Source organism: Vidua chalybeata, chromosome 17, assembly GCF_026979565.1.
Source record: "Vidua chalybeata isolate OUT-0048 chromosome 17, bVidCha1 merged haplotype, whole genome shotgun sequence".
NCBI lineage: Eukaryota > Metazoa > Chordata > Aves > Passeriformes > Viduidae > Vidua > Vidua chalybeata.
In genome coordinates this window covers 7,188,827-7,203,633 of record NC_071546.1, presented here as the reverse complement: position 1 = coordinate 7,203,633, position 14,807 = coordinate 7,188,827, and the positions used below count along the sequence as shown (strand labels likewise).

Genomic DNA, 14,807 nt, shown 5'->3' with positions numbered 1-14,807 from the left:
TCTGGGGTGGGGACCCCCAGCTCCAGCCACCCTCTCTGGGATCAGAGAGCAAAGAAAACTGTGTCCAGCTGCCTCCTCCATTCACAAACCTAGCCAGGACCCTGGGGGACTGCCACACTGTGCTGGGGGGCACAGTCCCACACACAGCCCCTGGCACCAGGCACTGCTGAGCCACACACACAGATCCAGCAGGCTCCTCTCCTCAACTCTTGCTCCTAAGATTTCCTATAAATTCAGCTAAACTAATCTCTTCTAATAAAACCTGTTATTGTTAAAGCTCACCTCCAGGTTTTACAAATCACTGTGCTGCACAGCAATTTGTTTATTCCCTGTTTGAGATGATTTGCAGCCTCCTGCCCCTCCTAGCATGTCCCTGGGTCTTCCTTGTCCTCTGCTGTGTCCTGTGTTTTGCTGCACAGGTGACCAATGCATCCTAAACTCTCTTCTCCTCGCAATCCCATTCCCTGACAGAGAATTTGAGCATAACCCCAGCCCCATAGCTCTGCCATGAATTGCTATGGCACAGCACCATTACTGGAAAAAAAATTGCTGCAATGATTTACAGCTGCTGCCCTGCAGCTCCTGAATGTTTTTCTCCTGTGCCCTTTGCTCCCCAAGACTGCAGTTCTCCAGGTGGCAGAGGTGACCATGGCTCCAAAGACACCAACCACCTCTGCCTGTTCCTGCCCCCAGCACAGGCTGACACCTCTGGTGGTAGAAAGAGCCACCAGTGCTTGTCCTTCTCATCAGCACAGCGAGGGGTGAGCATGATGGAGGTCCAGGAAGTAACAAGCTTCAAAGGAGCTGCAGGATTCCAGGCAGCTGGGCTAGGCTGGGCATTGCCACTGGAGTGGCAGAACGAGGCCCCAGGGGCAGCCAGCACCCTGCTTTGGGCACCCCACCTCCCACCAGGCTGGAAATCTGGTCTGAGTGCCCAGGTGGGTGTCAGGATTTCACCTGGCAGCCCACCCAGCCACCCCACAGCACCCAGCACTCCATGGCCACAGCACGGAGCATCCCCAGCTCACCTGGGACCTTGCTGTATCCTGCACCCCGCAGGGCAGCAGCTCCCAGGCTGGGCAGGAGCTCCCCAGCTGGAGCTTTTTAAAGCTCTGAGCCCTCAGGTGCAGGTGATGATGTTGATGCCCACCCTCATGGCCATCCCCACCGGCCCCAGTCCAGCAGCCCTAGCTCTGCCCCTTTTTACCCGAGGCCATGCCAAAGCCCTGTCCCCTTGCCGTGCCACAGACAGAGAGCACAGACCGGCAGAGGCTTCGTTTAAAGAGCTTTATTAGCTGCAGCAGGTCTGATGGTGGCAGGCTGGGGGGCAGCAGGGGAGCAGCGCCCGGCACCCGGGCGGGGAGGCTCGGGACCCCCCTCTCCCTCCCCACAGCTCCGTCACCAGTGGCCGTGGTCACCCGTGGGGGCAGCAGGAACGGGCTCTGCTGTTTGCACTGCGACACAAGAGCCCGTGGGCCAGACCCTGCCCGGGGCAACGTGGTGCTGTGGCCTGGTGGGGAGGGATGTTTGACCGAGAGGGGGCCGAGAGCCACGGCAGCACGGGCAGCGGGACGGGGCCACGCTGGACGGGGCTGGCGGATGAGCGCCCCATCCTCTGTGAGATGCGAGGGGAGGAGGAGTGATGGGTGAAGGGGCCAGCGCCGATGGCACACCTTCCCGGGCATACACGGAGCACGGGCAGCTGCCTGGCTGAGCGATGCCAGGAATGGGCCGTGCCGTCCTTCCTCTGCTGAGCTCAGGCCTTGACGTGCTGCTGGGGGCTGCGGGCAGGCAGGGGCAGGCAGGGCAGGGGGGGATACACACGGGCTCTAGGATGGAGGCTGGAACTAAGATACGCACTGTGGGGCTGGAACCGAGCAACTAAACGGGGCAACCTACAGGAACAGGCGGCTGGGTCTGCGAAGCACGGGGGAGGGCAGGGAGGGTCCCGTGGGCAGGAGGGCCCCACTGGGCAGAGAGCGGGGACACAGCACAGCCCGCGGCACCACGGTGGCAGCGGCAGCGGGCGCCCACCCGCACAAGGCCGGGGGGATGGGGACCACCACGTGTGGGCACATGCCCTGGCCCCGGGCACAGCCCCGGCGATGCAGCCACGGCACTGACAGGTCCGGCTCCCACACCACGCCGAGCCCTGGCACCGCTGGGCCCCGTGGCTGGGGAGAAACCCGCGGCGCCCTGTGGGAGAGGGAGGTGGCGAGGGGTGCTGGACAAGACGGGGTGGTGGGGCCAGTCTCTGGCAGGGGGTGCGGGACCCTTGGTGGCTCCGCTGAGTCCGGGGCGGAGGGGGGCTCCGGCGTCCCCCCGCACCGCCCACCTACAGCACACAGGAGGTGTCTGCCGAGCGCTTCTTCAGCTCCTTCCCGGCTTTGTGGTGGTGGTGGTGGTGTGCGTGGGCTGAGCCCGGCGCGGCGAGCTCTGCCAGCGGCGCCTCCCGCAGCTCGGTGTCCTGGGGGTGCCCCGGGCCCCCCGCTGCCTCCACCCGCAGGTACGCCTTCACCTTGTGGTGCCGTGCCTTGCCGTCGCTGGAGTCGATCACCCGGCATTCGTACGTCCCCTCGTCCTCCAGCTTCACTCGCGACAGCCGCAGCTTGTGGGAGATGTTGCTGCCGACCACCTTCACCACCTGCATCGGGGCAGACGGGTGGTCAGGGGGCCCCCAGGACTCCCGCTGCCCCCCCCCAGACACCCGGGTCAGTGCCACCCCCGACCGTGTGCCACCACACCACGCCACGCCCTGGCTGGCGAGGACGTGGTAAAGGCTGGTGAAGTTGGTGCAGGGGGGACCCAGCCCCAGCCTGGGCCCGCAGGATGATGGAAGCCCCGGCTCGCACCCGGCCACGCAGGGCTCGGAGATCGATGCGGAACCACGCTGGCTAATTAGCTTTTCTACCAAATTGATTCGCTCTCAGTATTTATCACCCAATGAAATTTAAGACTTACTCACTAGCCAGAGCCGTGGCTGCTCTGGGCTGGGTCAATAAATCAGATTTATAACCCACCCCGAGGCCCCTGGCTCTGTTCCCTATAATCACACTGGATGGCAAAGGCCGTTTTTCTATTCGCCACTGCATTTGTTAGCTGAGGATTTTATGGTGTTTGGAAATGGGGCTGGAGAGGGGCAAAACCCACCCCAAACAGCACAGGAGGCAGCGTGGGGACCAGGACCCCTCAATGTCCCCTCACTGTGGTGGCATCCAGTACTGGAACATGAAGACACCTGCCCACACGTGCACATACAAGCACATACAAACACACATGAGCACACACAAGCTGCTGCATTCAGCTGCCCTGCACACCATGGGCTGCTGAGAGGGAGCCGTGAGCCCCAATCCTGCACTGCTCCAAGTGTGGGTCTCTTGGGACAGGACAAGCCCTGGTGCAAGTGTGCCCAGATGCTGAGACTGCCATGGGAAAGGAGCTTCAAAAAAACCTCTTCGTTGAGAGAGCCAGAAGTCACTGAAATTAATGGCTGGGAAATTTAGAACTAATAAAATAAAACCCCAATTTGCTGGTGCCACCAGTGGCCATGGAGCCACTACCCAGCAGGTCACTGAGCCTCAGGAGGGAAGATTTTATGACAGGCCATAACTCCTGTGGCTCCACCAGCACAGGCAGGGCAGCGACAGCCCTCACTGCCCATGGGAATGGGGCAGAGCCCCGGCATGGCCAGGATGGGCAGATTTGCTGTGCCCAGCCCCAGCTCAGCCCTGTGCTCTGCCGTTGGATTCAAAGGGGGGGAAAAATAAACCCAAACTCATCATGTTTCACAGCTCTTCATCCCTGCAAAGCATCTCCAGCACCAGGTGTGTTTGGTGAATAATACACGGCCAAGGGGTGCCTGGCACAGTGGCTCCTCCTCGGGATTTACATCCCCCCCTCACTGTTTGACCCTGCTGTTTGTTCCCTGTCACCTGCTGTTGTGGCTGTACCTCACGTTCCATCAGAACCGCCCATGCTCATTTACCTCCTCCATTCCATAAACACTTAATGACCAAGGACATTTGAAATAACAACAAACAAAAGAGGTTTGAAGCTCCAGCCTCTCCCTGCTGGCTGGATCTGGAGGAAGCAGCAGAGACCTCGAATGATTCAAAACAAATCCTGGTTACACTCACACACCCGTCAATTCCATCCCGGCGTGCAATTAACTGCCTAATTATGCTGAAACATGCACTGGTTGAACTGAGAGAAGTGCTGGCCCCAGGATGGCTCCGTGCACCCACCACAGCCCCTCCTGCCCCTGGAGCAGGGCCTGGGTGGGATGCAGGGAGCAGCAGCCCCCCGAGCTGAGCAGACAGGGCCTGGCAGAGCCCAGGCTCTGGCTGCTCCAGCAGCAGTCCTGGAACTTTGCTGCCTGTGGGGCAAAGACCCACAGCACCCTGGTGAGGAACAGATCCTGGAGGAACCCACTTAGGTTTGGATATGGATTGTGGGTGTCAATTAATCTAAGGGGACATGACCGCTGGAGGGGGATTTGTTACCATCGAGAGAGCCATGCACTGATCCTGCAAGTGAGTGCTGAAAGGTGATGCTCTCCCTTGGGAAGGGCTCCCGAGGGATGAGAGACTGATCCTGGGTGTGAGGGGCACCCATCTGAGAAGCCACGGGTGCCTGACCAACCCCATCCCCCCTTGCTCACTCAGTGAAGGAAAATAGAAGTGCCAGGAGCGAGTGCCAGGTAACAGTGGGAAGCTTTCCAGCACTGCTCTGTGTCTGTGGCACCCCCAAATGCAGAGCTCCCCAAGGCAGGGAGGGCCAGGGGGGCACACACCTGGCAGCAGAAGTCCAAGAGTGTTTTATTTAACTGATTAGCAGCTCCTCATTCTGCTCACATGAGCCTAAATGGCTTTGGGATGCTAATCCGCCGAGTCAATTGGATTATTTTATCCCTGGCATTAATGTGTCACTCAGATGCCGGACGAGGCTCAGGGTCCAGGCTGTGCCTCTCGGTGCCAGGGAGAGCAGGGCAGCCACCCCTCACCCCGGTCACCCCCAGGACTGAGCCAAGGCAGACCCAGGTCTCCCACCCTGGTGTTCCCAGCCTGTGGCACTGGGACCAGCAGAATGTCCTGCTGAGCCCTCAACAAGAACCATCACCCAAACTCACGCTGATTTTTGTCGCCTCTTTCCCGGGCTCCTCTGGTGGTGATGATTTCAGCTGTGGAAAAAGCAGGGTAGGGGGAGACCAGAGAGGGAAGAGAAATGGTCAGTTCAGCCCACCAGACTCCTTCCCACTCCCAGGATGCCTGCCCCAAGCAGGAAGGAAGAGGGAGAAAGGGGGAAGAGAGAAGAGTCTGCCCAACCCCAGCAAACCCAGGCACCCAGGGCAGATGAAGTCACACTGGGTACCCGGGATGGGAGGGACCAGCAGCAGCACAGCAGCCAGGGAGCATAGGGGTGCTCACCCACAGGTTCTGCTGCATCTCAGCTCCAGGTGCTCCCCACGGTCCAGGAGTGGGGATGGAGCCCTGATCACTGTGGCATCACTGCTGCAAGGAGTGACCCCTGTCCCTGGAACTCTGTCCCCATCACTGCCAGCACCTGCCCCATTGCCACCAATCTTCCCTCCTGCAGCCACAGGCTGTGCATTCCCAGCACCTTCAACACCCTTGGCCCTGCCCACCCTCGACCCCTGGCAGGCCTCCACCCATGCTGGCAGCACTGCCCTGAGGCTCCTCAGTTTATGGCAACACCAGCAGCAACCCTGCCAAAGTCACTACAATAAAGACTCATTAAAATCCCCAAAGCTGTTTCCCATTCTTTGGCCCTTATCTCTGTGTGAACAGAGAGAGAAATAAAGAGAGGCTGTTTGCTGGACGAGTACACAGGGGAACAGGGGACAAGGGAGGGGTGGAGGGTGCAGGGCCAGGAGGGATGAGCTGGTGATGAGATAGGCAAAGGCACAAGCACAAAAAAAAAAAAAAAAAAAAAAAAAAGACAAAGCCTCAGCATGGGATGGATCCTGGCAATGGGCCAGGCAGCCCCTTGGCTGGGAAGGGCAGCCAGGACAGCCCAGCCCCACTGGCCCCGGAGCATCCTCGGTGCAGCTGGACGTCAAGCAGCCCATGCAGCCAATTAATTGCACCACAGGACCCTCGGCTGCTCTGTCAGAGCAGAAGGTGAAACCCTGCTCTGCAGGTCCAGCCAGCACCGGGGGTGCTGCTGCGGGTCGGGGTCCCACCAAAACCCAGCAGTGGCTGCAAACAAAGCCCTTCCCCATGGCAAGTGCAGGCAAAGGCTCTGCCTGAAGGGCTCTGCCGTTCCTTGCTGCCGTGGAGGAGGAGGACGAGGGGCATTACCTGACTGGAAGCCCACGTCTGTTTGTCCGTCCAGTCCTTGTGGTTGCGGACGTACCACCACTGGATCTCAAGGGAGTAGGAGGGGGAGCCGCTGCCGCGGAAGGAACACGCCATCTCCACATCCTCACCCGCCTGCGCCGTCATGTCGTGGGGGGTCTCGGTGAAGAGAGCTGCTGGAGACAGAGCGAGGGCTGTGGGTGCCTGCGGGGACGCAGCACTGTCCCGGTGAAGGACAATGCCACCGGCCACACAGGCAGAGTCACCAGGAGTGCCTGGATCCTTCCCTGGCCAAACAGACCCAGCCCCTATGGCACAGCAGACAGGTCCTTGTCATCCCCAGCTTCTCCTTTCCCACACCAGTGTCCCCTCCCCACCCCCAGCAGAGGTGCCTGCCCCCCACCCAGGCACTTTGCAAAGAGCAGTGGGGGGAAAGGGAGGGAGCAGAAACCTGTGGTCCCTGCTGGCTCAGCATCCCTCAGACCCCTGCCCCAGAACGAGCGCGGGACCTGCCACACCTCTGAGGTGAAGGAAATAAATAGAGCATGATTGCATCTCATTCAGATCAGGACATAACTGAAAAACAAATCCTCACTTAATGCGGCCCCAAACAGGCTCCCACACGCCATATGGTTTGCTTTCCTCGCTCAAAACAAATATTGTTCAGAGATGTAATTAGAATTCTTTTCATCTCCTCTGGAGAGACTGTTGTTCCTCCGTACAGACGGCCCCAGTGTGCAGGGCACCGGCAAACGCTGCTGCCACGATCGGTGCGGTGGCTTCTCCGTGGCACAGCATGGGGACAGGGCAGCCTGCCCCCTGCACACCCCGGCACTGCTTTGGCTTCCGAGGGTGCCCTGTGCCTCCGGTCTTCACTCCCCACCTCACGCTGCCGGCACTGCTGGCTCACAGCCACAGTGCAGGTCCCATGGGAGCCACCGGAGCCCTCTGGGACACACAGCCTGTCGGGAGCAACACTCTCTCCAGCCCTGATCCCTCTGAAAACCAATTATCACCAGCCCAGACAAAAAGTTAATACTTCTAATATCTCCCTGTCCCTCTGGATGCATGGAAATCCCATCCACTTATCGCTTTCCTTTAATCCATCTCAGCAGGGAACAGAGGAAAATACCCAACGCCAGGGTTTACCAAGGCAGGGTGTCCTGGTGGGGTTCCCGGCGCTGTTCCCACATCCCGTTCACCCAGAGCCTGGTGCCAGCAACCACATGGATTCTGTGCTGGGCAGGGAGGGAACCCCAGGCAAGGGAACAACTCTGGTGACCAAGGGTTGTGGGAGGAGCAGGGGGGTCTTCTTGGCACAGGACAAGGGGTTCCTCCATGCTCCAAGCCATGACTGGGCACAACAGCTGAGGCTATTGTGTCCGGTCATTGACCAGCACTCGCCCACCCATTCCCTGGCTGCAGCCAGGATCAGGCTCTTGCCCCGCAGAATTCCTGCTGGCAGGAGCAATGGCCAGAGCCAGTGGGTCCCAGCAGAGCCTGCACCAGGCCCCCAGCCACCACAGCTCCAGCAGTGCAGAGGTGGGGTAATGGCCTGAGGGCTCCAGCCAGGTCCAAATTACTGTGAACACAATTAAAATCTGCTCCCACAGACGGGAATTTGGCAGATAAGCTGAGAAAAGGCTGGATTGAATCAAGCGCCTTCTTTCTTTCTGATTTTAATTGGGAAGCGTATGTACTAATTAACCCCAGAGCTCAGCCACCTCCAAGCACATCCAGAGGAGCATAGATCCTGCAGATGGATACCCAGGGTCATCACTTTTGCTGGGGACACATCTTTCACATATGTCCTCCAGCAGCACCATGTGCCTTGCCTGATGGATGCCGTGGACCCAAACCCCACCTGGAGAGAGGTGACTCAGTGCCCCTCAGCCCTGCCCCTCACAGGGACCCCAGTGGGGATCAGGGTCCCCCCAGGCAGCCCCCAGGCTGGGCATGGACCCTGCACTGGGTTGGCCAAGCTGCCTGGACACTGCTCCTGTGAACACTGGACAAGTCACCAACTCTGGCCACTGCCCTATCCCCGCAGTGTCCCGGTCCCTGCCCCCCCAGCCCCATCCCTCTCCCCCCACTGACACTGGAGCCTCATCCCCACAGAGGGAGGGAGGGGGCCGCCGCTCCGTGTGCTTTATGGCCTGCTACCTGTCATAAACTGAGAACACTAGGATCAATAAATCTTCCAGGAAATAAAAATCAGGGGAAATAAAATGAACTCAATGGGGAAACACAGATAAACAGAATTGAAAATGCCTGCTGGGACAGCTTGGTGCTCTCATAAACCAGAGACAGACCTGTGGTGGGCACATCCCTCACCTTGGTCACGCTCTGCACGGGGAGGGGGCTCCTGCAGCGGGGATGGGACTGTGCTGGGGCAAGAGCAGGTCGTGCATTGCCCCAAGCACCTGGAAATGACCTCAGACCCCTGCTCCATCCCCCTGCCTCGTCCTTAGGCCCCACGCAGCACAGAAAGCCGTGCAGCCCCAGGAGCCCAGCAGGACTCTGCCTGCTGCCTGCCATTCCTCAGCTGTGCCAGCCTCCACAGCCCCCCACCACAGCCCCCACACGGCACCAAGGACAACACCAGAGCAGCGTCAGAGGCACCAACTCAGGCTAATGGTTTTGTAAAGATGTACCAAAGGACAATGAAATATGCATTGGACATTTGCAAACTCCTGTTAATCACCTGGTCAGCGCAGGTTCCTGCTCCGGGAGGAATTTTTTCCCTAAGCACGGAGTCAGAAGCCTCTTTCTCTGCCCAGCGGAGCTGGAGCCCCTCTCTGGAGCTGCAGCCGGGCTGGTGGGGTGACAGCCAAGCAGGCGGTGGGGCTGGGGCTGGCTCCGTCCCACACTGGGCAGGGACAGGGGCTGGGGGAGCTGAAATGTCCCTCTGCTCCTGCCCGCTGGAGTGTCCATCCAGACCTGCCCTGCCTCCCTGGTGTGGGGCCGGCTCTGACCTGCTGGGTTTGTGCTGCACCGCTGCAGGAAAAGCAAATGAGTCCAAGAGAATCCACCACCACTGACACTCTCCCCAGGCACCCACAGCCCCTCCGGCACCGTCCCCTCCCCAGACATCCACGACCTCCCCAGCACCCTCCCCTTCCCAGGAGCCCACGGCCCCCGTGGCTGATGGACAGCGACAGCCCCGGCTTCAGGGGCGCCATGTCCTGCCGGCAGCAAAGGCACCCGGGACACATCCCGGCACACGGACAGGGCAGGGACAGAGAGACACATGGACCCTCCTGGCTGCTACGGACCCCCCAGCCCTTGGCACAGCCTGCCTGGGAAAGAGCCATCCCGGGAGATCGGGAGGCACCCTCCGGATGGATCCAGTAGAGAGCTGGGCACTACCCCAGTGCCTGTGTGACCGATGCCCCACCATGGGGACCCCGGATCTGCCAGAGGCTGCTGCACAGGTCGGGCTGCAGCCTCCCTCCCCTCCCCTTCCCACCGCCACGAGCAGCTGTGGATGCGTCTCCTCCTGACAAGGCTGCGAGCAGGGATGCTGACCCCGGGGCGCTGAAAACACATCGCGGTGCGAACCGCTGCATAAACACGGCGTGACGGCCGCGTCACTGCTGAGAGAGGCCAGGTGGCCCCGGCCCCGGCAGCTGAGCGGGCAGAGCACTTTGGCGGGGAGCGCTGCTCTCCTCCAGCCATCCAGCCATCTCCCTTCCCACGAGACGCGTCAGGCTGGAGCGTCGCGGCCGTGGCTGGGGCCGGGAGGCTCCCACCACACGCTGGGGATGGCAGCGCCATTGCTCTGCCCCTCTTTACTGTCATATGAGCAGCAGAAGGAGCTCAAATTTGCAGCATGTGAGTTAAAACAAAAAAAACCCCACCTAACTCAGTGAATGTGATCAGGCCAGCACTCACCTCATCAGAGAGCTGGAATTAACCTTGAAAACTGCAGATGTTTCCAGCAGTGCCCCTTCGTGTTGGGCTGCCCCAGCTCCTGTCCCCAGCGCTTCCCACTCCCCTAATGTTTAACCCCCTCAGCAAGAGTGAGGTCAGTGGTGAGTGTCTCCAGTCTGGCCCCGGATACACAAAGCTTTGCCCATGGAAGGGGACTTGCTGCTCCCATCTGGGTCCTGGGGACTCACAGTTCTCAGAAAATTCCCTCCCAAGGGGCTCAAGGAAGAGCTGCTATTTGGTAGTATAAGTAGCAAAGCCCTAAAACGGCCTTTTTTTGACAGCTCCCTGTGGAGCTCCAGCAGTGTGTGCAGCCAGCCTGCAGCCACCCCTCGCTCTGGTGCTGCTCTCTGCCAGGGGATGGCTCCCAGCAGCCAGGGGAGGATTCTCACCTGGAATCATTCTGTAGGAATGGGAGGGGGCAGACAGGATCAGCCCCCCTGGTCTCACACCCAGCACCCAAAACCCGAGCCACCGGCGCCGGCAGCTGCTGCCAAGAGCTGCCCACACCGCACACAGGTGCTGGTACCATCCCCCAGAGCTGGCAGTGCCTGGTGCTCATGGACACGGCACCTTCCAGCCCGGCTCTGCCCACCCCACCACTGCTGAGCTCATCCCAGTCCAGCTGCACACGGAGCACACGATACAAGTCATGAATGCACCCGTCACAACCGAGCCCAGCCAACATCCCCGGTGCTCAATCGGGCACCCACCACAGATGGAGCCATAGGGAGGGGACAGCCAGGCAGGAAAGGGGAAACAGCCACGGAACAGAGGAGCTCGGAGAGAGCCAGAGCTGTCAAGGACGGGGCCAGGAAGGGCTGTCTGTCCCAAGATGGACAAGTCCCACTCACACCATGAACCAAAAATCCCAGAGGAGCCGTGAAGGGGAGAGGGCCCAGCAGGTGCCCACTTGGGCATCCATCTGGCCCCGGAGCAGCCCCTGGTGAAGGAGGCAGCAGTGCAGAGCCTCCAGCTCCCTGGCCCACTCCAGGTCCTCACTCCAGCCCTGCCGTGCTGCCCACAGCTCCCAGACCGTATGCAGCCGTGCCGGCTGTTGGTTGATTCCTGCCTCGCTCATGGGGAACGTTATGATTAAAATTAGCTGTCACTGTCCTAACGTAATAATTCCCAGTGTCTGGCCCGTCGTCTGTCAGCCGCTTCAAGGGAAGAGAAAGCCCAGACGTTTGATGAGGAGAGGTGTCAGATGTAATTGCGCTGAATGACTGCACGAACAGCAGCAGGAAAAACACATCGCGTGGAGAATTCCCACCAGGAAGTGTGCAAAAATCCGGCAGAATGCAAAGTGTTTATGAAAGTAATTGATAGAATAATCACTGGGGTGTGCGGGAACGGAGCAGGGCAGCGCCCTGGGGAGCCGGGGCACCGCTCTCTCCAGCCTGCAGCCGCGGCTCTGCTGAGGCGAGGCGATATCGCCTGTACAGGATGCCGGGAAGAAGCCGGGCAGCTCCTCCTCACGGCACAGCTCCCCTGCCCCGCTCCAGAGCCAGCAGGCTGGGAAAGCGGCTGGAGCTTCCCAGCCAGTGCATGAGAAAGCCGATGGCAGCAACCCAGCGTGCACAGGCTGCAATGGGGGGCATGAATAATTGAAGGAGCCAGGCTGAGGAGAGGAGAGAAGGGGGAGAGGCAGCAGCACTGTGGGTAGGGAAGGGATGGTGGGAAGAATCCTCGGGCTCAGATGCTCTCACGGGGCAGTTGGAGCCCATTCTGGTTTCATCCTTGCCACAGGCAGAGCCTTTGCTGTGGCGGCAGGTAAAGGACTTTCTTTGACTGTGACTTTTCTCTCCCCACAGCCGTGGCTGCCCTGCGAGCAGAACCCCGCTGCCCACTGTGGGGTGGCAGGAGGGGGGAGGTGCCCGCACCCCAGGGGTGCTCATGGCCACTCGCCGATGCCTGCAGAGCACACGCTGCTCCCGGTCAATTCCCGGCTGCATCCGGCGTGGACAAATTGAAAGGAAGAATGAACGCACTCCGGGGCTGTGGCAGAGCCTTGGGATGCCGTGGAGGCTCCTCCAGGCCTCCAGCACCTGGCAGAGATGGCAGCGAGCTCTGGGCGCTGCCTGCTGCGGGCAGAGCCTGGCAGGACCTGCCCGTGCCCGCCAGCCACGGCCGAACCCATCCCGCTGGCCACAGCCCCTCTCCCGCTCCACGTCTCCAACCTGCTGGACTCTCGTGGTGTGGAGGCAAAGCTGCACCAGCCAGTAATGAAATGATCAGTCTCCGATCTGCTAAACAGCGATTTATACAGGTTTTCAGCACACACAGCTTTTATCAAATTGGTATTCACCTACTGAACACAAATGGCTTATTATACATGACCCACTTATTCACTGCTTTTCAGTATCGTTAATAAAGGTTTCTGTTGTGATTAAGTGAGTTGCTGCAGAACTGCTCGAGTAGCAAGCTGTAATGTGGCTCCAAAGTGCACTCGCCCTCCCAGAATATTTCATCTCCTTTGGCTCCCTGTTCCCTCACAGCGACCATTTCACTATTTATTTGCCTATTGCTGAATTTCTGTGGGGAGCAGCAGTGGCTAATGGAGGCTCTTCACCCACCTTTCCGTCTGGCATGCCAGCCTGGCAGGTCTGGAAACTCTCCTGCTGTGAACCCCCAATGCAGAGGCTGACCATCCCTTCCCTGGGCAGGCAGGTGCCTGCCAGCCCACGCACTGCTGCGGGACACCACGAACTGCGGAACACCTCACACCCGCCACCCTGGCATGGCCCGAGGCGAGTGCCTGGAGGCTCCTCGGGGCAGACAGTGGGTCCCTCCGCACACGGGAGGCCCCGGAGCTGGGCGGGGGGAAGAGCTGGGACCGGGGCACCCAGCATGTCCCCGTGGTCACCCCTCGGGCTGAGACTGAATGTGCCCGTGTCACTCCACAGAGAGCGAGGAGGGGTCTCAGCAGCCTCCTCCGAGGGGTCTTGGTGCCCTGTCACCTTCTCGAGACCCACGAGGGAGCTGCCCCTACGCCAGGTTCCTCACCGGAGGGTGCAGGATGCAGGAGGAGGTTCCCCTTCCCAACCCCGGTGGATCCCGGCGGGCTCGGCAGCACGGACCCGCCGAACCGCCGTGCACCGGAGAGAGCGGAGGAGCGGGAGGCGGCGGGGAGCCCCGCTGCCGGGCGTGGGGCATCGCACGGCGGGGCGGGCGGCGGCACCGGGAGGCGCACCGAGATGCTCACGGACGCGGGGTGCGGGTGGTGGCGGCGACGCCGTGAGACACACGGAGACGGGGTGCGGACGGCGGCGGGCACCGGGAGGCGCACCGGGAGGTTCACGGACGCGGGGTGCGGGTGGCTGCAGGCGCCGGGACGCACCGTGCGGAGCCCCCGACTCGGCAGCCCAGCGGCGAAGGCAGCGGCCGCCCCCCGGGCTCCGGAGTCGGGAGCGGCGAAGCCCAACCCCAGCTCGCCCCGGCTGTCCCCCGCTCCTCGAGCCGCCGGCGCGACGGACCGCGACACGGAGCTGCCCTCGGCGGCGGAGCCCGACCGGGATCCCCGATCCCCCGCACCCGTCCCGCTGTCCGAGCAGGAGCCGCCCCGACCCGCCGCCAGCCCCGCGGGGCACCGAGCCCCGGGAGCTCCCGCCGCTCAGCCGCCCCCTTCCCGAGCCCCGGCCGCCGTCGCCGCCTCACCGCTGCCCGCCGCCGGGGCGTCCCACGGGGGGTGCCGGGAGGCGGCGCCGAGCTGCAGGTAGAGCCCCAGGTAGTGGAAAATCCCCAGGGCCAGGGCCAGGGCGCCCATCTTGCCGCGGGCGCGTCCGTCCCGGGGGCGGCGGCGCCGCCGGGCCGAGCCCTGTCCCCGGGGCTGCGCCGCGGTCCCGGCGCCGCCGCGCTGCGGAGCTCTTCCCTCGCGCGGAGGGCGCCGCGCGCCGAGGCGGTGCCGCGGCTCGCCCGGAGCCTCCCCCGCCCGGCGGAGGGATCCCGGCCCGCGCGCACCCCCCAAGTTTTTTTCCCTCGGTTCATCCTCAAACCGCGCGGGGCGGGGCCGCACCCGCCGCGCCCACGCGGGACCCCCGGCACCGCCGGGACCCCCGGCACCGCCGGGACCCCCCCGTTATTGCCCCGCACCGCCTCGAACCCCCGGCACCGCCGGGACCCCCGTGCCGCCCCGCCGGGACACCCGTGCCGCCCCGCACCGCCTGGAACCCCCGGCACCGCCGGGATTCCTCGCACCGCCCCTCCCGCACCTCTCCTCCGCCCTGCCGGGACCTACCGGCACCGCCGCGCCCACTCGGGACCCCTCAGCATCCCCCGTCCCGCCTGGACTCCCACGCCTCGCCGGGACCCTCCGCACCGCACTGCCGGGACCACCCGCACGGCCGGAGCCCCGCGGCACGCACAGGTCCCACACAGGGAAAGGTTTCTCCCGGGCGGCCCCGGTCCCCGCGGGGCGAGACCCCGGGCACCGCCGGTCTCGGCGGGGGAGGCTTCAGCACCCAGGACAGAGCCCGGCGCAGAGCGCGGCTCCGCCCGACCAGCCCGGCCCGGCACGGCCCGGCACGGCCCGGCCCGGCCCGGTACGGCCCAGTACCACCC

At 62.2% G+C, this 14,807-nt stretch overlaps 1 protein-coding gene across 2 annotated transcripts; it reads right to left on the bottom strand.

Annotated features, from left to right (window-relative positions):
- Nucleotides 1-1,273: 1,273 nt before the first annotated feature.
- On the bottom strand, nt 1,274-14,112 carry VSTM2L (V-set and transmembrane domain containing 2 like). 2 transcript variants are annotated; one of them, XM_053958948.1, is made up of 4 exons: nt 13,905-14,112; nt 6,321-6,493; nt 5,129-5,179; nt 1,274-2,644 (listed from the first exon to the last, which is right to left on the bottom strand). In XM_053958948.1, the coding sequence occupies exons 1-4, from the start codon at nt 14,011-14,013 to the stop codon at nt 2,336-2,338; spliced, it is 642 nt and encodes a 213-aa protein (XP_053814923.1). In that variant the 5' UTR covers nt 14,014-14,112; the 3' UTR covers nt 1,274-2,335. The 2 variants fall into 2 exon arrangements, with proteins under 2 accessions (XP_053814923.1, XP_053814925.1); XM_053958950.1 differs by having other exon boundaries at nt 6,321-6,490.
- Between the last annotated feature and the right edge of the window lie 695 nt (nt 14,113-14,807).

Coding starts and splice junctions, on each gene's coding strand:
- VSTM2L (XM_053958948.1), bottom strand. CDS start 14,013: ATGGGCGCCCTGGCCCTGGCCCTGGGGATTTTCCACTACCTGGGGCTC. Junction 6,494..13,904: donor CGCCCCGGCGGCGGGCAGCG/GTGAGGCGGCGA, acceptor CTCTGTCTCCAG/CAGCTCTCTTCACCGAGACC. Junction 2,645..5,128: donor AAGAGGCGACAAAAATCAGC/GTGAGTTTGGGT, acceptor GCCCCGATGCAG/GTGGTGAAGGTGGTCGGCAG.